The sequence below is a fragment of the Protopterus annectens genome, chromosome 1.part1 (genome assembly GCF_019279795.1).
Source record: "Protopterus annectens isolate FY-2018-M chromosome 1.part1, PAN1.0, whole genome shotgun sequence".
Classification (NCBI taxonomy): domain Eukaryota; kingdom Metazoa; phylum Chordata; order Ceratodontiformes; family Protopteridae; genus Protopterus; species Protopterus annectens.
In genome coordinates this window covers 1,863,787,277-1,863,810,122 of record NC_056726.1, presented here as the reverse complement: position 1 = coordinate 1,863,810,122, position 22,846 = coordinate 1,863,787,277, and the positions used below count along the sequence as shown (strand labels likewise).

At 40.4% G+C, this 22,846-nt stretch overlaps 1 protein-coding gene across 1 annotated transcript in view; it reads right to left on the bottom strand.

Annotated features, from left to right (window-relative positions):
* KCNK5 (potassium two pore domain channel subfamily K member 5) overlaps positions 1-22,846 on the bottom strand; it is a 191,142-nt gene that overhangs the window by 6,652 nt on the left and 161,644 nt on the right. The window contains exon 4 of the mRNA XM_044084879.1: positions 22,022-22,190. Within this exon, the coding sequence (XP_043940814.1) occupies positions 22,022-22,190 (169 nt within the window). The remainder of the gene's footprint in view (positions 1-22,021; positions 22,191-22,846) is intronic.

Genomic DNA, 22,846 nt, shown 5'->3' with positions numbered 1-22,846 from the left:
ATGGATGTATTAACCCACAGGGTAGAATAAATAACAATACAATATTTACTTACAGGATCACACTGTAAAATAGTCCAGTAATCCATTTCTAAACAACTCGTTGAATTGGCAGAAATGCAAGTGTGCAAACAAAAAGTTGCATGATGCTGGAAAGGCAAAGAATTTTAAAAATATTTCAAATAAATCTAGCAAAAGATGTGTGCCTGCATTCAAGCTGCACATTAAAAGACATGTTATAAAACATGCACAAAGCAAAGAAATGAGTTTCTGTGCCTGTGATTTTAATCCCCAAGCTCTTACAGCTCATTCTACTCCATTTAGCAATTTATCATCTCCATTCAAACGACATCCTTTATCCATACTGCAGAGGCTCTGGTGAAGTCTCATCTTGAATCAATGGGGCAGAACTGCACAGTCAGAACATCTTTTAGCATTACATCATACAGTCACAGAGTTTGATTAGTCGCAGCAGACAGACGGAGGTGCCAGGGCTTATGCAGTACTGAATACTGCATTGATTTTTAAGTATATTTGTTAACCAGTCTAATACTGATCCAAACATATAATTTTTCAGTTTAGCCAAGGGATGTAGACCATTAAAAAGCAAGTAGCTAAAAAAGACATTAATGTACTAGATTGGAACATGCATCTGTAGTAAAAGTAAGAATATTGTGCATACAAGAACTTTAATTATAACATTTTTACAGAGAATTAGTTTAGATGAGGCAGATTTAGGGAGAAGTTACAGGAGGGATAGGGTGAGACAGAGAGAGAGGTGACAGGAAATTGAATGAGCAGAAAAGAGGGTGAGAGTAAGATCAGCTCACCTCTACAGAACTTTGGAATCTCCCAAAATACATTAATACATTAATATATCAATATGAACTAAGGAAAGTTAGACGGAGTCCAGTAAAATAAATAAATACTATCAAACCTCTTACAAAGTCCCACTCTATCAACTGGCTCACAGAGAATGTCTAACATCCAACTGGCCAATTAATTACTGGGAACGGAAGCACTAAATCAGAACAGAGGAGAAACTGAAGGACAAAGCAATTAAACATACATTACAAACATACTGACATCTGACCTACCAAAGCACTCACAAATATACCAGACTTTGGGCTTTAAGGACAATTTTGTTTCACCCCCAATACAAATGGGCAGCCCTTCTCAAATCTCTATTCTCCACCGAAGGAAGCCATGAACAGTGAAGCACTGTATATGTATAACCCTCATAAAAATCTCTCTGAAACCATAACTCAATGTGTAACAAAGCACCATGAGATAGTGTTAAAAGCCTTTAAAACACCCATAGAAACCAACTTACCAGTCAGTCCTTACATTTCTAAAATCATTTATCCATTTACCTTTTCCCAAGCCAAATACTTTTGTATGTACAGCAAATGTAGGAAAACAAAGTTTGTGATTGCAAGATCTTGGCCAAAAACTAACCTGTATTCAACAGAGCATTAGGCTGCCAACTACTAGGAACACTTTAATCATTTTTTTTCCAAATAAAGTTCACCAAGCTACCACAAAGTCTTGTCAAAAGTACCACATGAATATCACACTGAAAGCATTTTGCAATGAGACTCCAACTGCCAGTCTGACCAGGAAATTAAATAAGCGATACCCATCAGCACCAAGACTCCTTTCAAATATACCTTCCTGCAATGCAAATTTCATGTCACACAAAGCAATACTACAGTCTATAGGGAGAGCTGCTGTAGAAGACTGAGAAAGTGAAGCCCAGTTGTCAACTATGTCTCTCAAATAACTGAGGATATGCTGCAAAACCCCGAACAAAGGGGCCCGTGGTCTTAAACCACCCAGCCATCAGCATCAAATAGACATTTCATAAAGGTAGCCAATTACCTGACATTTTCACCACACACTGGTTACATGTCACATGCCAACATTTCAGAAAGATATAATGTCTATGCAGCAACTCATTCTTGGTATCATTACTTTGTACATATATCCTATGCAATCAATGCAAACATTAAACATTGTAGAGCAGAATGAAGATAGAGAGAGCCATCATACAAGCCCCTACCCTTTCAGCTTCAGTACATCAATACTCCAACATAATATTCGCTTTCAGATTCAGCAACTACTCTGTGTGAACCTTCCATACAAAAGTGGCAAACTTTCATGCGTCTCCCATAATACATGCAGGGCAACTTATTTTCTTTACATACAAAATTTATAGTGATCCAAAATCCCAAGGGGCAAAAAATGAAAAAGGGGTTGATAAAAAAAAAAGTGATCAATTTTTTGTTTTAACATCCCCTTCTTCAGTAAGTACACCTCTCAAACTCCACAACATTCATTTTTGTTTAAAGCAATTGATTCAGTTTGTAGATGATAATCGGGGGGGCCCACTTACACTTTTGCTTGAGCAACTCGAGTTAAGTTGGCAAATACGTACTGGGGCAATGTTCTACCCTGGATTGAATGAGACAATATCTTTAACTAGTATTTTGAAGTTAAAAAATCTTAAACGTTAACTTGTGTATACATTTTCATAAAATGTGTTTAAATTTGTGACATTTGATTTTAATTGATTTGTATATACAGGTTTCTGACTTCATAGTGAACTAAGTAATATTATATCTTTAAAGTTAACATGATATTTTGAGGCATAAGTATTATAAGTATATGAATTCTGTATGTATATTTCTATTATTATGGCAGGTAAAAATTTCTAAAGGAGAGTTGAGTCAAGGTGTTTTAAAATACTCAGTTATATTTGTTCTAAAAAAATGTTTTAAGTAGAAATGTGCCTTTAAGAGGCAAAGTTCAAAAGGGGGTATATATTGTTTGTGTTGAGGTTTTTTCAGTTTCTGATGAAGTCTTGCCACATGTGCAAGACTAAAAGCGCTTCAATAAACTGAGAGAGAATTTGCTTTGGTGTTTTCAAGCTGTCTGCTTGTTTTTCGATAGTGTGTCTTTTTTTGTTCCTGCTTATTGGACACCTCTCAAACTGCACAGGATAAAAATTGGATCACTTCAAAATATCCTATAGGTCTCAGATATCTGGGAAAAACTTATTTTACTGAGTGGGTGACTTAATAAACTTTTAGAGCAAAAATGGAGTCCCAAAATGTCAGACTGTTCCACATTCCCAAATAAAGTAATAACACTTTGTTCATTAACTAGTATATAAATGTTACATAATTTAGCACATCTCCCAGTCACCTACAGTTCACAGAGAAATAGCCCTACCCAAAATGACCACTGACATTCTGTATTCAAAATCTGAGAGGAAACCATCAAAGCACCAGAACATTCTTCCAAAAAAAAGATCAAAATTTTTACCACCCAGTGTACAGTTATATTGTCCCCTTCCCAAGTCAAACCACCACCACAAAATGGCACTCCAACCCAGGAGGCAGAGAGAGAGGGAGAGAGTTGGACTCTGGTTAACTTCAGATTTGACTCAAACATTTAAAAGTATACTGTTTAAAGTGATCAAACAGATTCAGAAGGGGAAAAGGGTCATCTTTTTCCAGGAATATATGCTACCTACTTCACCATTATCCACGTTTAAAAGGGCACGCTTATTTGTAAGAGGTGGGTAAACAGCCACCTCTTTCATGAGCACCTGCATCTCAGTGCTGTGTACTTCCATAAATGAACTGCCCAGTTCCTGAAAGGCAAGGAGAAAAAATGTGAACCATTATATTTACCCCTAGAAGGAGATTCAATACTTAACCACAATTGGAGAATCAACCTTAGCCATTGGGGTAGGAGGTTAGACTGCAGGAAAGGATGGAAACTAAAAGTGATCTGTAGATCGTCAAAACGTTTTCTTGAACAATTGCTTTAAAGATGCCCCAGTTCACCACATAAATTGCACTGTCATTTTAGACAGTGAAGAGATAACAGTCTAAGTTACCACATTATAAAATATTGCAGTCTACCCTGCATAAAATGGCACTTTTGAGGGATTCAAATTTATATGGTTACTCATTCATTTTTTGTTGTCTGGATTAGTCCCCCCCTAGGCTAGTGGCCTCTTTTCAGGGGAGACACCCAATCAATTTTGTAGATTTTCAACATGTCCATTAATAACCTCCAGTTCTATAGTTTCAAATTGTGCCCCATTCCAGATACCTGCACGGTCCACACTTTTGTGAAAATCTAAAATATCTGAACAATGTTTCAGTTCAGTTTTAACATTCCAGTCCATCACAGTAGCAGTCCTAAACTAGAGAAATGCTCTTCAATGACGAGCAAAGTCTTGTGCACAGAAAATACTTTGTGGAGCAAGACATTCTTTCCTAAGAAAGCAGTCCCACAACTGGTAGCAAAGGCAGCAGTTTTGAAAATGTGAGTGAGGGAGTGCAGATGTCAAGCAACATCACAAACTCCAAGAACATTCCTGACAAATGTAATCTGGTCCAGTGGTGATCTGGTTTTACACTTGGAAGTGCAAAAAAGTTTCTGGAGAGCAAGAGAGAGGATTCCATTATGGTAGCAGAAGTCATTTCCTAATAGTGGCATCCTCTCCTATCAAGATGTCAGTTCTGCATGCAGCTTTGAAAAGTCAAAAAAATAAATGAATTAAATTTAGAGTGGAAATAGGGAAAACAGGTTCCACTGCTACATGAAAATACTCACATTCCTGGACTGGGAAACAGCTGCCAAAACTAACATCTCTTCTTCCATAGCAGTCTTTTCTATAACCAAGTTCCAAGGTAAACCAGTAAAGCTCTGCAACAACTCCAGCTAATGCATTATATCCAACAATATTACACGTTGCAAGCCTCCACCAAAAAATCTAATTTGTAATCAACTCTTCCTTCATATCACTAAGAGCAGTCTTACTGAACTCAGTTTGCTCAATATCATGGCCCAACAGAAAATTAGCCGCCACTATGCTATGTAGAGGAGTTTTTCATGTCTTTGCTGAATTTATACCTCAGTCACAGTATGAATTTCACCTCAGGTTTCTACTGAAAATAAGGCATAGACCTAGTGGGACTAACCCATTCAAAAGGAAAACAAAAACACACAATGTTGTCATTCTTCAGTGAAGAATCAAATTCAGGCGAATAAGACAAATGAAGCGCCTGATTTTTACACAGCCTTCAGTGTTAACATCTCGTTTCCTTGCTGCTGCCTACATTTTAAGCTTTCATTCATCTCATTGGCCTGCTGCTATTCTGGGACTACTGAAATTCTACATTTAAAGTTCAAAACTTTTTATTTATGTTTTTAACTCTTATTTATTGCAACTAGTTTTATCTTAAATTTGTTTTACTTTTTATTTGTTGCATTTTAAATTTGTTTTTATCTTGCAGTTTTAGAAGTATTTACAGACAAGTTGGGAACAATTTCTTTTACGTTCTGTGATCTGACTGCAAATAAATTCAGATAGGTTATCTGTGGGAAAAGCTGAGCAGTAGCATTTATAATGTAAGGTTAGCAGAGGTGGAAAATATTTAAATTTTCTGAAAATGCCACTACACTGCAGCAGTTGTGAGACTTGTTTGCTACCCACCCTTTCTCTGTTATGCTGTGAAACTCAGTGGCTTGGGTGGCCTGGCCTTTTTGTACATTTCACTTTTGAAGCTTGTCCCACTCATCTTGTCTGCTCATCATACCTCTCAACTGTCCGAATTTTCACAGAATGTCCAGAATTTTGCCCCATATTTTGGTCTGTTCCTCAAAATTTGGTGATATCGCCAAGGATTGAAGTCACTAAATCACTTAAATTTATATTTCATACTTCATACACTTCAACACTTGCTAATGCTACCTGTTACTCATAGGTGTGTACTAGGCTAACCACCACAAGTTCCTTTTTAAGCCTAGCCATGCATCCCAATCTCTGACAAGTTCTGGAACCCTTGATAAGTGTAAGCAGAGGCTTGGGAGGTGAAGCATTTACAGGCTGCCTGTGGCCATTACTGACATAGGTGCCAAACTAGGGATGAATTTCCTGTTCACCATTCAATTGTCAAAGTATAATTCAGGTGCTGTTTGTTTTGTGGATATACAGGAGGTCCATCAGTATAATTCAGGTGCTGTTTGTTTTGTGGATATACAGGAGGTCCATCAGTATAATTCAGGTGCTGTTTGTTTTGTGGATATACAGGAGGTCCATCAGAGTGGAGTCTAACAATGCCTTACATGCCAGGCAGATATCTCTCCTAAACAGTCTGTAGTAGTAGGAGACAAAATACAGGAATAGGACACTGAGGCAGTCTGCGTAATACACATTACTAATGCCCTGTATTCTTTTAGTGAGGAACCTTTGTGGATGTTCCATTTGTTGGATATGTCTGGTTAGGTACATACCAAATGGGCAAGATTCTCAATGATGGGGCTGATGAATGCTGAATACAGTAGAACAATGACTTATTTGGATCTAGATGCCATGCCTTACAAGTTCCACAACACAGAATGATTTCCTCATTACTGCAGACACGTGATGATTAAAGGCTAGATTACTGTCTGTGTGTGTAACAGAGTCCCTGACTACTGGTCAGCTCTTAAAGGTGTGTTCTCAATATGATAGTTTCCAGGGATGGGTGACTTTCCAAAGGATATTATTATTCATTTCTTGGCATTTAGTTTTTAGTCCAAGGCTTTGGCACTGGTTGGTTGTCTGCAAGCCCTTCCCGGAGAACATTTGTAGCAGTGGGTGATTCAATGACCACTCCTAATTTGCTATCATCTGCAAATTTAGTCAGCCAGAGGCCACTGACATTGGCCTTGACTTCAGGGAAGTAATTGCCAAACAAAAGCAGTCTCAGGACCAATCCCTGAGGGACTCCACTTGTGACTGGCCTCTTTGCAGAGGTGGACTCCCCAATTCTAACTTTCTTGGTCCTGTTAGTCAGCTGACATAAGGGTTTGTACTCAACCTCTTAAGTTTGTCAACAATGCCCAAGTGGGGGATTGTCAAATGCTTTGGCCAGGTCAAGGTAAGCCGTGTGAACCATTTTGCCCTCAGCCATTGATTTGGGGACATTCAAGATAGTTCACCAGGTTCAGTAGGCATAACATTAAACCAAATTGCATTGGGTCCAGTACCTGGAGGTGTCCTATGTCATTATTTATTATTTCTATGATAATTATTTCCATGGCTTTGCATATGAAACCAGTGATACTTATTGGTCTGTAGTTGCTGGGGTCTATAGGTGGCCCACGAGGGATGACTGCTGCTGTTCTCCGTTCATGAGGCATGAAGCCTGTTTGGAGGCTACAGCAACTCCAGAGGGCCTGGTAAATTGTGTTTCATGCTATTTAGAAGGCATCCTGGGATACTCTCTGGGCCCATTGAGGCAATGCTCTTGGCCTTTGGAGCGGAATTTGTCAGCCAGTAGGTTTGCCATATCAGTATAGGTGGCTCAATTTACAATGAGCTCTGCACACAATTGTGTATTCCCTTTGAGGTTGTGGACATAGCTAAAGAATACCCAATAGTTGTTCTTGGCCTAATAGGCCAAATTTATTTCAAATCTGGCTATACTGTGTTCAAAGTTGTTTGTTTGATTTGATGAGTGTGTTTTATCCTGATGGGTGCTGCAACTCAATTTTTGCCATGATTTTCTTCCTTCTGTTATACAGCCTGTTGATATTTGTGATCCCACCAGGATGGCTTGTTTTTTTGAGTTAGTTCTGTACTTTTCCTGGTAGGTACATCCGCCTCTGTGCAGCTATTAACATGCTTGTATAGGGTTTCTGTGAACATGTCTGCATAGGCAGCAGTATTCTCAGGGTTTATGGGTGTTTGAAATTTTGCTAAGTTATCACTTAATAGTAGGAAGTTAGCCTTTGAATAGTTCCCAAATATTCCAGGGTCAGCTGAGGTTCAGGGTTTTATTTTTACTTCAAATTAGACCATTTTTGCGGTCTGACCTTACCAGAGAAGACATTACACCAAGGGGTGTGCAGCACCCTCCCATATTAGTGAGGACCAGAACCAGTATGGTTACAGCCCTTGTTGGTGCACTGACAATATGGCCAAGGAGTTTGTTTTTACAAAATCCAGGAATCTCTTGGCCTGTATGTTTGGCGTAATATATGACTCCCAAAATGGTGTCTAGAATGTGAACTAACTGAACACAAATGTACACACACACACCCCAGGTGACTGCAGTGAGACTAAAACCCCTAACTACCTATTGACAGGACACAGCATTTAATGCAAGCACCTCAGGACAAGTCTAAAATTTGTCCTGCATGGGACTGGTTTGCTGACAGTAGGACACATACTCATGCTCTCCTGACCTCACACACACTCACACACTCTCACACACACACACTCACACACACACACTCTCACACACACACACACTCACACACACACACACTCACACACACACACTCTCACACACACACACTCTCACACACACACACTCTCACACACACACACTCTCACACACACTCACACACACACACACTCACACACTCACTCACTCACACACTCACACACACACACTCTCACACACACACTCTCACACACACACACTCTCACACACACACACTCACACACACACACTCTCACACACACACACTCTCACACACACACACTCACACACACACACACTCTCACACACACTCTCACACACACACTCTCTCACACACACACACTCTCTCACACACACACACTCTCTCACACACACACACTCTCACACACACACTCTCTCACACACACACTCTCTCACACACACACACTCTCTCACACACACACACTCTCTCACACACACACTCTCTCACACACACACTCTCTCACACACACACACTCTCTCACACACACTCTCTCTCACACACACACTCTCTCTCACACACACACTCTCTCACACACACACTCTCTCACACACACACTCTCTCACACACACACTCTCTCACACACACACTCTCTCACACACACACTCTCTCTCACACACACACTCTCTCACACACACACTCTCTCACACACACACTCTCTCACACACACTCTCTCACACACACACTCTCACACACACACACTGACTGCAATCAGATTAGAGCCCCTACCTAACTAGTTACACAAGCTAGAAAAGTCAGTACTTAACTCATTCAGTCCAATTGTGCTCAGGATGTTTGCACTAACTTCCAATGGGAGGAGCCAAAACCTTTTGACAGAATCAAATTATGTTCATATCTCTGGAACCATATGGATTATGAAAGTATAAATGGCACTTCAGCGCAAACAATTTTTATAGTGTAACATTCTTTAGATCAGAGGCCTTAAACCGAATTTTATAAGCCGCAGTAAGCAATAAGCCGCAGTAAGCACAATAACTATTACATTTGTAATATTTTGTAAACTGACCATCTCTGCAACCTCTCAAGTTACACACATACTGTCAGCAGCATTTTATTCATCTGAGAGCTTTCATATGAGGCTAAGGAGTGCTGCCTATGTTACCTGGTTGTTGAGATAGAAAAATGTGAAAATTATATCTATATAAATCATTAAAAACAGTTAATAACTTATTTACCTGCACTAGACAGAGGTCAGATATTAATGGAGTTGAATTTGCTATTGTGTAAGCTTTAAGATGAAATATTTTAAAACCTTGTACATAGCATGGTTTTGGATTTATTGATGCAAATATGAAGCAATATTTCACGCCTAGACACGCTGGTAGGAGTCAACTGCAGATGCACCTGGAGGCGTCACTCGGATGTACTCAGTTAACATAAGCATCATGGCCCAATTCTAGCAACTTTCTAATTCTATAAGAGGAATATTTAACATCTGCCGTGTTTTGGGACCTTTGCACTAAAAATTCCAACTAGGAAGGCTCTCTCCTTAGACTGTTAAAGATAAAGTACAACCAATCGCTGTACCCGTGCTTGGTTCACATGAAGTTGTATCCATGTTCAGAAGCTTTTTAGTTTATGTTTACAAGGGTTTTATATTTTCCCCCTATTTTGAAACAAACAAAAAAAAATGTTTGTACCTCAGCATGAGGCATGCACCTTCATCTGCTGCCTGTGTTAACTCTCTAATCTAGTGCATTACGAAGATTATTGGGGTGTATGACTATTCAACAGTGTGGTAGAGCTGACTTATACAGTCACCCTGTGCCACCAGGAGAAACCAGATGCAAAGGGTAAGCAACATTTTACTAAAACAATATACTAGAGGCCACTTACTGAAAGTAACAATGCTAAAGTTTAAATTTTCCAGCCAGTAGATTACAATGAATATTCAGGCTGCATTACTCCTTTCCATAGCACACATGCTCACCCATTCCATATTGGCGCCACACAAACACTTTGCCATCTGGAAGCTAATAGGCTGGACAAATAGACAAGTGACTGTAGTAATGATGGCATATGTTTTATGTTTTATATTAAATTCCCCTTCAAAGCGGACTGTACTCCTTAGCAAGTTTTCTTGTTCAGCACAAAGCCACATCACTCAAGATGATATCTGTATATTGCCTGTGGACGTCCCTTACTAAACACAGGCACAACTTAGAGCAGGAATATTGCAGGCAATGGAAGGAGAATTTTAGTGTCAATAAAACACTTTCCATTCAGGGCATCCATTGCATCTTTCTTTTGTAGAGTCCTTTTCGGAGGGGTGAAAAGGGAAATTTGAGGAAAAAGTTATATTTCACCCCTTTGAACTTGATCAGTTACTCTCTTCTCTTTCATATCTTTCTACTGTTTAGTGCATACTGCAATACAAAAAAAAAAAAGAGAGCATGAATCCATTTAGTTCCATCCTGCTACTGAAATAGCACACATCTGGGGAAGCGTACCAGTAACTGGTACAAACTATATCTCAGGAAACGGCTTGGGATTAGTACTTCTGTTTTGCTCCTGATGAGAGATAAAGCAAAGGGTCATTATTTTCTAACCATCTTAGAAGCTACCAAATCAGTAGAAAGACCAACATCTGCTTCTTAGAATCCAGATTGGGATTATTTCTACTGTTTTGCTCCTGTTGAATGAAGAAGCATGGAGACACTGGTTCCTGACCATCTCTGATTGGGCAGCATGTATGAAATGCCCTTCTCTGACTGGTCATTTTTGGACCATTGTGCAGCTTAGCTCTCTTGCACAGAGGTAAGAAAACTGCAACAAGCATACAGACTCATTCAACATTTGGGATGAGACTGCTAGCCACTATAGATCCTGTCACATGCTTCTTAAACAGGTTGAGATTAGCGATTCCCTTTAGCTTCTGGTGACAGAAGATACAAAGGGACATTGATTTCTAGTAGAGTGCAGTATTTATGAGACCAGCACTAGTAGTAGCCAAGTAGTAGTCCATAACTGAATCACTATTTATTCTAGGACAACCTAGCCAGTGGCTAGGTTAGCAAGCTTTTGTGGAATTAATTAATGGACAGTGCAGTGGTGCAGCAGTAGCATTGTCGCCTCATAGCAAGAGGTTCTCTGGTTTAATTCTCAGCTGGGGTGCCTTTTGTGTGGAGTCTGCATGCCCTCCCTGCATCCATGTGGGTTTCCTCTGGGTGCTCCAGTTTCCTCCCACATTACAAAGACATGATTCTGGAGCGTTTCTCCCTAGGTATCCACTGGAAATTGGCTTGTTCCAAGTTGGATTTTCCTGGCAAACAAATGTTAAATAAATAAAATAATTCATTGGTTCTAATTCATTGGCTCTGTCAAGTGGCTTTCTTGAACAATTTTTGTGGCTTATTTTCTGTTACAGGTAAGAACATTTAGCTCAATGTTGCCCATTACACAGCACATGTGCACTTCATAACATACATACAGGCATTTAGAGCCTTAACTTTTTCTATTACTCATTCAGACAATCTTCCAAAATGTCTATTCTCCTTAAGAGTAACACTGAACTCAATCCAGGCTCCTTTTACTCAACATCAGAACTCATTGCTCCCTACACTGAGCTATGCACTCCTCAATGCATATAGCATCAGAAGCAAGCTAGACCAAAGTCAGTGCTTTTATTACCCAATGCACCCCAGACATTCCAGCAGTCACAGAATCCTAGGTCAAAAAAGGCTCCCTCAACTTTCAACACTTCCTTACCTCCTAAAGTGTGTCAGCAGTGCCAGAACTGTAAGACGATCAGGTGGAGACCCTCTAATTTTGTACAGAAATAATAAAACCAAAAATCATTGCCCAGGGAAACTTCTTCTCAGACTCCGGTCCTAAATGGATTCAACTAAAGTTTACGACTCACAAAGGTAAACTACTGATATATCACCCCCTCCTTCCCAAAATAAATTACAATCACTTACCACTAACATCCTTAATGCTTCCAAAAAGTAACAATCATGCCAAGTGACTTGAATCTCACTTATGCTGGCTCACTTATCTGACATGGGTGCTTTCCTAGCAGTCCTTAGGTCTCCTTCAACTCATAAAAAGGACCAACAAAACCTAATCTCAGGTCCTACAAACACTCCACACTCTATTACAAACGTACCAAACTCCATCTCCAAAATAAACTTATTGCCACCATCACCAAGCCACCACTGCCCAGTCACCTTCATAGCTGTCAACCATCCTATAAAACTACCAGAAATATTAACAGCCTTCAGAAACAAGAGCAGCACAAATACAAACTCAACCTTTCTCACAGCTCACAAGTGAAATCATAATATATTCTTCTTTACATGACCCTAAACACAAAGCTGCAAGCCTAACACTTTTTTACTCCAACTGCAAGATAAATTCTTCCCACTTATCTGCAGGTATACTGACCAAAACTGAGTGGCTATCCACTGAACTCAAACATCTTTTAACTGTAAGGGATGAAGGGTGGCAAAAACTGACCCCCACAACTCATACCTACACATTTTTTTATATAGTCTTTTTTTTTTTTTTTTAACGTAGCCAAGACGTCCATCAGAAGGCACAAAAGAAATCTCCAAACAAAGAAACAAAATTACCCTAACATTCCCCAATCACTTTTGGAAAGAGGTTAACCTACTTACAGAATAACCCTGTCTACAAACACCATTTAATGTGGTACAGCAAAACTTTCTCCAGATGATTTCCTTAAAGAATTTAGCCTTCTCCCATAAATAAAGTCCATACCTCTCATAGATCATACATTGCCCACCCAACCACAATTCACCCCCCCTTTCACATTAAATGCATACATCCCAAAGTTGATACTATTCTATTTGAAAATACTTCCACTGACACCCCTCTGGATCTGACAGCAAAGCTCTGGTTTATACATCACTGCAGAAAGAATCCACATCTTTCTCTCACCCACATATATAAGCCATGCCTCTCATAAATCATGCACAGATTTGGAAAACTGCTCTAATAAAACCCCTCCCAAAGCAAACCAACCCAAATAGATACCTCTTACTTCGGTCCAATATTCATACTCCAAATTCTGGGCAAATTACTTGAAAAGATAGTCTACAGCCAACTGTGTGTGTGTGTGTGTGTGTGTGTGTGTGTATATATATATATATATATATATATATATATATATATATACATATATATATATATATATATACATATATATATATATATATAAATATATATATATATATATTATAAACATACAACAGACACACACATATATATATATATATATATATATATATATATATATATATATATATATATATATAGATAGATATATAGATATATAGATATATATATATATATATATATATATACACACATACATACAACACACACACACACACACACATATCTCCAGCATTAACACCGGACTTCCTCCACAAAATATGGATTCTGGCCTGGACAAAGTACTATGATAGCACTGTGGTCCCTAACTGATAACATCTTGCTAAGCTCCGATAGTGGCCTCCTTACAGGTGCCCTTTTTTATAGACCTGACAATGGCATTTGACCTCATAGACTACTATCTTCTGCAAAACAAACTAAATGAAATTGCTATCAGTCACAATGCCACTTCTTGGTTTAAAAACTTCATCAGTGACAGACACCTCAAAATTAAAACAGGATCTCCCAAACAGAATCTGCACCTATTACCAAAAGTGTACCACAAGGATCCATTCTTCACTCCAACTTTCTTGGGACCTTCCCCATCGTCCACATACTAAGTTGATGACATGGCCATTTACTGATCAGGTCACTCATTAACATTCACTGCCAACTCCAATCAGAATTTCATGAGCTCTGTCGATGCTTCATAAACCACAAACTACTCAACCAGACCAAGACCAAAACTACACATTTTGGAACTCCACAGAAAATTCACAAAACATCTACTATCCCTAACTGTCTAACATTCACAACCATTCCATAGATATAACCCCCACCTTCAAATACCTAGGACTATGGTTTATCAGTCACTGAACTTCCATTTCCTCAATGACAAAGACAGTGCCAAAATAAACTCCCTCCTTTTTTGGGCTAAAAAGATCTTTACTTTTCTATCCCAATGTTTGTTTCTGCCTCCAAGAAAAAAGTACAGTTGTGTACACGTACCGTAAATGTAGATGTTTGAGTGTATTCACTGTTGATGTCAGCACATTTGGGTTATCTGCCTGCAGGTAGCCCTCAGCCAGCCTGAATAACAGTCTTGGATTCCTGCATCGGATGCTGTCTCTTCTTCCATGACGTCAGGTCGTCAAGGGGTATAAAACATGCAGCCGACACCATTACGTCAGTTTTTCCTGCCCCAGATGTCAGGTGCCTCCACAATGGGAAGCAATTATAATGTTATGGCACACCTCCATCAAAATGCAAATACACCCGAAAGCTTAAATACACTAAACAAGAAGGAAAGGTAGAGCCAAGAGAAGTCAGGGGGTTGGAGGGAGGGTAAACCAGGACTGCAACAGTGAATACACTCGAACATCTACATCTATGGTAAGTGTGCACAACTGTACTATATTCTTTGTGTTTTACTGTTGCAGTCATCACATTTGGGTTGATTCCCAAAGATAAGGAAGGGAGGAGGAAGTTAGAAAGCATTAGGGCCAACTATTAAGCCCTGCAAGACTGCAGTGGCAAAACCAGCATTGGATTTGGAAAAAATAGGCATGTAGTAATGTTTGGTGAAGGTATGTACAGAGCTCCAGGTAGCAGCTTCTAGGATGTCCCTGGTAGGGACTCCTCTGAGAAAGGCTGTAGAGGTAGATGCAGCCCTGGTGGAATGTGATCTTATCCCCTTGTGGGGTAGGTTTTCCATGGTGCTTATAGCAGAAATGAATGCAATGGGCTATCCATTTAGAAATGGTTTGCTTTGAAATGACCTTCCCCTCTGCCCCTGCAGCAAAGCCAACTAGCAGCTGTTCAGATTTTCTGAGAGGCTTAGTCCTGTCCAAATAAAATCTAAGTTGTCTGTGCACATCCAAAGAGTGCAGCATTCGTTTTCATTTGTTTTGTGGATTCGGAAAAAAAGGTAGGCAAATGAATGGACTGATTTAGGGCCACACTAGACACCACCTTGGGCATAAAGGAAGGACTGGTCCTGAGGGTAACCCTGTCTGCATGGAAGATGAAGGGCTCCACTGCCATGAGGGCCTGTAATTCAGACACTCTTCTTGCAGAAGTGATGGCTAGAAGGAAGGCTGTTTTCCAAGAAAAGAATTTCAACTCTGCATTTGCAGCTGGCTCAAAAGGAGGGAGAGTGAGCTTTTCCAATACAAAGTTAAGGTCCCAGGCTGGAGTAGGGGCTCTTCTGGGGGGGTCTTAATTTTGGCCCCTCTGAGGAATTGCTTTAGCATGGGGTGAGAGAAGAGGGGTGGTTCAGTATTATAATCTGCTGAAATGGCAGAGGCATGAATTTTAATTGATGAGAAGGATAGGCCCTTGTGGAGCATTTCTGTTAAGTACTGAAGTATATGAGGTAAGCAAGGCGCCGTTGTGCCCATCCCCCAAGTCTGGCTCCAGGAACAGTATCTTTTCCACTTTTCAGCATAGGAGTTTCTAGTACTAGGCCTCCTTGCCTCCAGAATGGCATCTAGCACCTGCTTACTGAGGTATGCTATTGGAGAGCTCAAGGAATTAGCCAGTCTGCAAGGTTCGGGGTTTGATGCTGAGGGTGCAGAATTTGTCTTGCCTGCTGGGACAGCAGAGAAGGGGTCTGAGGCAGGTGCCATGGTTCCAGCAGTGTCATACTGCACAAGAGGGGGTACCAGTGCTGGTGTGGCCAGTTTGGTGCAATCAGTATTGTCCTTGGCTTGCCCTGTTTGATCTTTAGCAGAACCTTCAAGAGGAGAGGCAGAGGGGGGAAAGGCATAAACAGAGAGGATTTCCCAGGTAAAGGACAGGGCATCCACTTTCCACGCTTGACTGTGGGAAGTCCTTGTGCAGAATTTGTCCAATTGGTAGTTCTGAGGGGAGGCAAACAGGTCCATCTCTGGAGTCCCCCATTTGTTCCTCAAGAGGTTGAATATTTTTGGTTCCAGTTTTCATTCTTGTGGGTCCATGAGATTTCTGCTTAGGTCACCTGCCAGAGAATTTAGCTTGCCTGGCAGGATTTGAGCCTGTAAGTACACTTGGTAGCTCAAGGCTGTGTTCCACAGAGCAATGGCTAGTCTGCAGAGAGAGGACGAGTGGGTTCCCCCATGCTCGTTAATGTACCACATAACTGTGGTGCTGTCTGTCTACCAATAATTCTCCTGAAGAATGTGGTCTTTGAAGCCACAAAAATTTGGGCTAGGCTTATAAATGCCTTAGGGCAGATAGCCTAGTATAAACCTATGAACCTATGAACCTATGAATTCTGTTCAGTTAACATTTCTTTTTGTCTGACATGCAGGTGCATCTGTCTCAGGCTCCATTCGCCCTGAATGCACTGCCCTGCCAAGTGAGCCCCCCCATGCATAGTCTGATGCATCTGTTGTTAGGGTTTGGGTGGCAGGGGGTAGAGTGAAAGGGAGCCCCCTTGTTGGTGTAGCAGGCCTCTGCCCACCAAAGGATCTCTGTCATTATACAAAGAATGATAGGAATCATTGATTCCAGGTCCTGAGAATGTTGACACCATAGGCTTTTTAGACACCATTGTAGTTTCCTCATATGCAGTCTTGCATATGGAATTAGTAGAATGCAAGAGGCCATGAACCCCAGGGCTTGCAGAATTTTCCTTGCAGATAGCAGGGTCTTTGCGGCCAGTAGTTTGAAGTAGGTTGTCAAATAAACTTGTTTCTCTGAAGTGAAGAAAGCCATCTGGGAAGTTGTGTTCAAGCTTGCTCCCAGGAATACAATCTGTTGGCAAGGTACTAGATGAGATTTTGTTTTGTTTATGGTGTACCCCAGTGAGGTTAGAACTTTCTTTATGAATTCCAGATGTTTTAATAGCAAATCCTGGCTTTCTGCCCAAATCAGACAATCATCCAAGTATGGGTATATCTGAATATTTCTCTGCCTGCAAAATGCAATGGCTGGAGCTAGAACTTTGTGAATACCCTGGGTGCAGTAGATAAGCCAAAGGGAAGTGCAGAGAAGTAATAGTGCATGGTGCCTGCCCTGAAGCGTAGGTATTTCCTGTAGGATTCCCTTATTGGAATGTGCAGGTAAGCTTCCTTTAAGTCTAAGGTTGCCAACCAGGCATCTTTGCCTAGCATAGGAAGCAGCAGTAAGTGTTAGCATTTTGAATTTTGGGATTACCAAAAAGGAGTTTAGAGTAGAGATGTCCAGGATAGGATGCCAGGAGCTGTCTTCTCTGGGTACCTGGAAAAGTCTTGAATAAAAAACTTGTCCCCTTTCTTCTGCTGGGACAGGATGAATAGCCCTGATACTTAGAAGAGAGAGAACCTGCTGTAGAGCCTCTGCCCACTGATTTGAGAGTAGGTCTGGCCAACCGTTTAGGGTTGGTAGGGTGTAGAAGTTTAATCTTTATCCTTGGGGAAACTATTCAAAACCCATCTGTCCTGGGTAATGAGTTCCCAGTTTTTTGCATGCAGGATGAGCTTTCCTCCTAAGGGAGCAGGAAGTTGAGCAGGGCTTGGAAGGGTTAAGGATAAGTCATTGTGCCATTTTTCTATAGGGGGGTGTCTTACTACTCCCTGCTTTGGAAGTGGGAGTCCCCCACTGCTTAGGCCTGTATGTAGCCTGAGACTGTACCCTACGTGGTCTGCTGTTCCTGGGACTGGACTGAGGAGGCTGGAAAGGACCAATTCTTTGAAGGCCAATGCCTACTAAATCTGGGAGGCTGTGCTTGCAGGAAATCTTTAACAGTTTGCATAGATTTAGCTTTTTCCTCCGTCTTTTTGAGGACTTCTGCTTTGTTGCCAAACAGGCAGTCTTGGTTTAAGGGAGCATCCAGTAATTTAGCTTTAACATGATCTGGCAAGCTTTGCTCCTTAAGCCAAACATGCCTTCAAAGTACAGACGCAGTGACAGCAGCCCTGCAAGATGCTTCCAAATCAAAACCACATTGCAAATTATGTTTACCAAATTGTTCTGCAGAATGCATTAAATCCTGTAATTCTTTGTGTTCAGTGCAGTCAGGAATCATAATTTTCTGTTTAAGTAGAACCATAATATGCTGCTGGTACTTTAACATATGAAACTGGCAATTTAAAGCCCTAATGGGCAAAGTTGCCGAAGTATATACCTTCTTACCCAATCTGTACAAGGCTCTAGAATCTCTATTAGAAGGGATAGGGTTTTTGGCAGCAGTAGCCTTAATGCCCTTAGGTCCTTGGGAAATGGTCTCTGGACCCGCAGTAGGATTCTTGAAGAGTAACTTGTGAGAGTCAGGTACTCTGTACTACCGGTCAGTTTTTCTGGGAGCTGGAGGTAAAGTGTCTGGGGAAAGCATCATCTACAATGTCCAGAACAGGAGGGATAGCTAAAGGCCTATGTTGAAGGAGGAGTAAGAATTCCCTAAGCCTCTTTTTGGAGTCAGAGTAATCCTGGCTTTCCCAGTGGAAATGATCCCTAAGAGTGTGCAAGGTTTTACCAAAAGAAAAAAACTTTTGGAGGAGAAGCAGAGGGAATGGAATCCTCTGCATCAGAAGCCTCATAGGTAGATAAGGGCAAATCCTGGTAATCAGAAGAAACAGAAATATCAGATTCCTGATCAGCAGAATCAGAAGAAAAATCAGTTTGGGGGAAGGCTGGCTTCCCCTAATTAAGGTAATAAGGTCTTAGCCATTCTAAACATTTGTTTTTTAGGAATATGGGCCTGAGCATGCAGTTTGGACGTCGGTTTTCTAAGCGTGGGTTGAGTTTTAAGCCTGGATGAAGAAGATGGCGTCAGTTTAAAATGCAATTCGGTAGGCCTGAATACACCCTCAGAAGCCGGTGCCTGCACAGTGGCTCTGGACCCATCCAAGGTAGACACATCTGCAGGTTCCATAGTCGAAGAAGCATCTCATGGGTCTCAGTAGAGGCCTGCGAATCTGAGGTAGCAGGTATCAGGGGCTGCGAAAGCACCTCACTGAGTATAGGTGGACTGGTGACTAGCTTAACGGAAGCGTTGTCGGCAGTTTTGGACTTATACGGTCCATCTCTGTCTTTATCCTTACTTTTTTCAGAATATCGGTAGTCAGATGGCTTACCGAAGCCATTTCTGGCTAGTTACACAGAATACCAAAATAATTTGCTGCAAATATAGCCCGACGATGAATAGTTCGGGAGTTGAACAAGGCACAAAAATGACAGCGATGGACGTCGTAGTCTGGGCCTAAGCAAGGAATGCAGTACAAATGAAAATCTTTGCGGTATTTGCTTTCCACAGGTAAGACAATTGTTAACTTTTACGGACATTGGTTAAGAGCAAGAAAAAGGATCCCCAATGGGGTACTTAGCTTTTCTGAAGACTTTCTGAAACTCTAAAATGAAAACTTCAGTCTCGGCTGACTGGCACTTGTGAACTGCTTCTGCTTCGGGCACCGCGTGGCAGGAAGAAAGACTGATACAATGGCGTCAGCTGCATGTTTTATACCCCTGATGAACTGACGTCATGGAAGAAGAGACAGCATCCAACGCAGGAATCCAAGACTCTTGTATTCAGGCCGGCTGAGGGCTCCCTGCAGGCAGATAACCCAAATGTGATGACTGCAACAGTGAAACACGAAGAATATCAATGCCATTACTCCAGCCTACTTGTATCATCTGCCGATTACAAACTCACCTCTCTGTGAGCATTACTGTCACTAGAAAAATCAAATGGTTACCCATAAAACTAACTTACTTTTAGGATCCCAATTTCCTTCAAGCTACTCCAGCCTCATATATTTACCTCCTTTCCAGCCAGACAAGCCACACCAACACTCACTTACCCCTAGAAGCAAACTCCATAGTAATGCACTTGCTTTCTCCTCTCAGCCACCTAATCTTTAGAAAACTCTCCAACACTTGATTCCAAATTCAGAATGCAACTTAAAAAGCACTTCATCCAAACCAAATGCTCCTGCTTCAAACACAGAACATATCACCTAACCTGTCACTTTTGAGATTCCCTTCTCTCCCTACTCCTCTCAAGATTCACTAAAGACTGACCCACTTTAGAAACGAATGTATATGTTATGCTCTGTTTGATTGGACATTGCATTTGTTCAGTAGAATGTATATATATTTTTTCTATGTAATTAATCTGAACTACTTTGCTTATTGCTTACATTTCTATATTTTTTAATTGTGAAATGTTCTGTATTTCCCTTGGGCTGAGACAAATAGATATATACTCATCAGCGCACAACCCTGATAAACGAATACATATAAATAACTAAATAAATGAATACATATAAATAACTAAATAAATGAATACATTTACAAACTGGTCTCACAGTTCCTACTGTACTTAACTGTGGAGAGGTTGTGCTAGTTGTTACATTACTCTTCATGTGTAGAGTAAAACTGTTTTACACAGAGCACTGCCAGTAAGTCACTCCAAAAACTCAGGCACAACTCCACCCACAGCCCACATTAATAAACACCTCAAACCATGGATTTGCACTTCTCAACTATCACTGCAGCCAGTATGGTTGAAATGGGCATCCTGAGACAATGCAGCAATTGTCTCATGTTACTAATTAACCACCTACCATGACAATGCAGCAATTGTTTCATCTTTACTAATAACCACCTACCATACCTCTCAAGTCTACCTTCAGAGGAATGTTCTTCATTTGGGGTCTTAAAAAGTTCATGTTCCTCAAAGTTCCACATTGAAAGGATCTGTCACACATTCAGTGCTAGCAATTTTTAACTGATATCCATGGTAAATAGAACCGACTCGTATTAATTCATTAAAAGAACTATTCTGTAAGCAAAAATATAATATCTTAACCATTCTATGAGCTTCCTAGTTGCTCCACATTTTGCCCATTTGCTCAACATTATGAGAGGCAGTGTTCCTCATTTTGGAGATGGAAAGTTGAGAGCTATGCCACCTACTACTTAAATAAGTTGAGTTTGTGACAGATGTTATTACTCAATGTTATTGGAGAGGAGACAAAGCTCTCGCAAAAAATGAAGACAAATAAGTAAGCTGACAGTACCACACAATAGTACACTAAAATCACACACAGCAAAGGCCAAACACCTAGAACTTCATATGCAGAGGCTCTTCAAAGCATGTAAGACTGAAGCTTACCCAAAGTATTGGATGATAGGCACATACAGTTTACTGATATGTAAGGCAGTACTATTTATGTTCATACAGACAGGAGTGAAAACATGAAGTCATCTTCCTAATATACACACATCATCACCAGTAATGAGGTAGGAGGCAATGGCCCCTCACATCCAGGAATGTAGAGGGCCACATTAATAGTATAACAGTGAGTTTTAAATTTTTTTTCTTTAAATGTTAGTTTAACAATCTGGACCTGCAATTTCATATCTTAGACATGATGGAGAGGGATACAGATATAAAGAAGTTATTTTAAGGGGTGGAGCAACAACCCACTGTGTAAAAGGGATCTGCAGGGTCATTAAACAAATGGGTACAACTAGTAGACCAAGTTGTCTGTTTTTGCTATCAAAGTGTATGGTTCATGTCTTACCCATTTCTATACAGGGCCACTTTTAAAAGAGGAGGTGTGGTGGAGAAAATTACCATTTTCCATTCAGTACAGATAGAACACAATAGTTAGAAAAAAATGGTACTTACCTGCTACAAAATCTCCAAATCCAATGGTGGTGATTGTAATAAAGGAAAAATAAAGCCCCTCAATGTAGGACCAGCCTTCCGTCACCATGAAAACACAGGGAGGCACAACCAAATGCACGACTACACCCCAGATGAGGAAGATTGCTGTACAGGTTATTTGTGCTTTTCTCTGAAAAAAAAATAAATAAATTACTTTGCAGCAATATGTGCAAGCTTTCACAGTACATAAAAACAAAGGATTGCCAGTATTTATTATTTACTGAAAGTTGCTGGCATCCAGAAGCAGAAAACTAACTGTATTGCTGTCATTTTTGTGGCAGCACACATCTCTTACCCAGGGCAGTGTGAAATTTATTGCACGTATAAAAAAACAGGAGCAAGATCACATCACAAAAAACCACAGTCACCTAGAATTAAACATGTATTTGCAATTGTCAATATATCTGCACTCAGCAGACAACAGCCGTGGAACCAAAAATAGAGAGCCATAATACTGTAGAAAATATACACAGGTAAACAACAAGCAGCATCTGAAAAAGTAGGAAAAAGAGAATGACAAATAATGCTCATGTGAAAGACAGTGACTACCAAACCAAAGGTGTATTTATAGGTGGTTTACAGCAAGCACTGAAGAAACATGGTCCACAGAATCCTCTACTAAAGGTTAAGCTCAGTGCTGGTGACCATGTTCTGTGAATCTATTAAGTGGTGGTGACTATAGTTGTGTGAATCCATTCAGCACTGTTGACTATGTTCTGACTCTTTTCATTACAGATCTCTTACTAAATGAGGCATAGAGGACAGCAACAAACCAACATGCCTTCT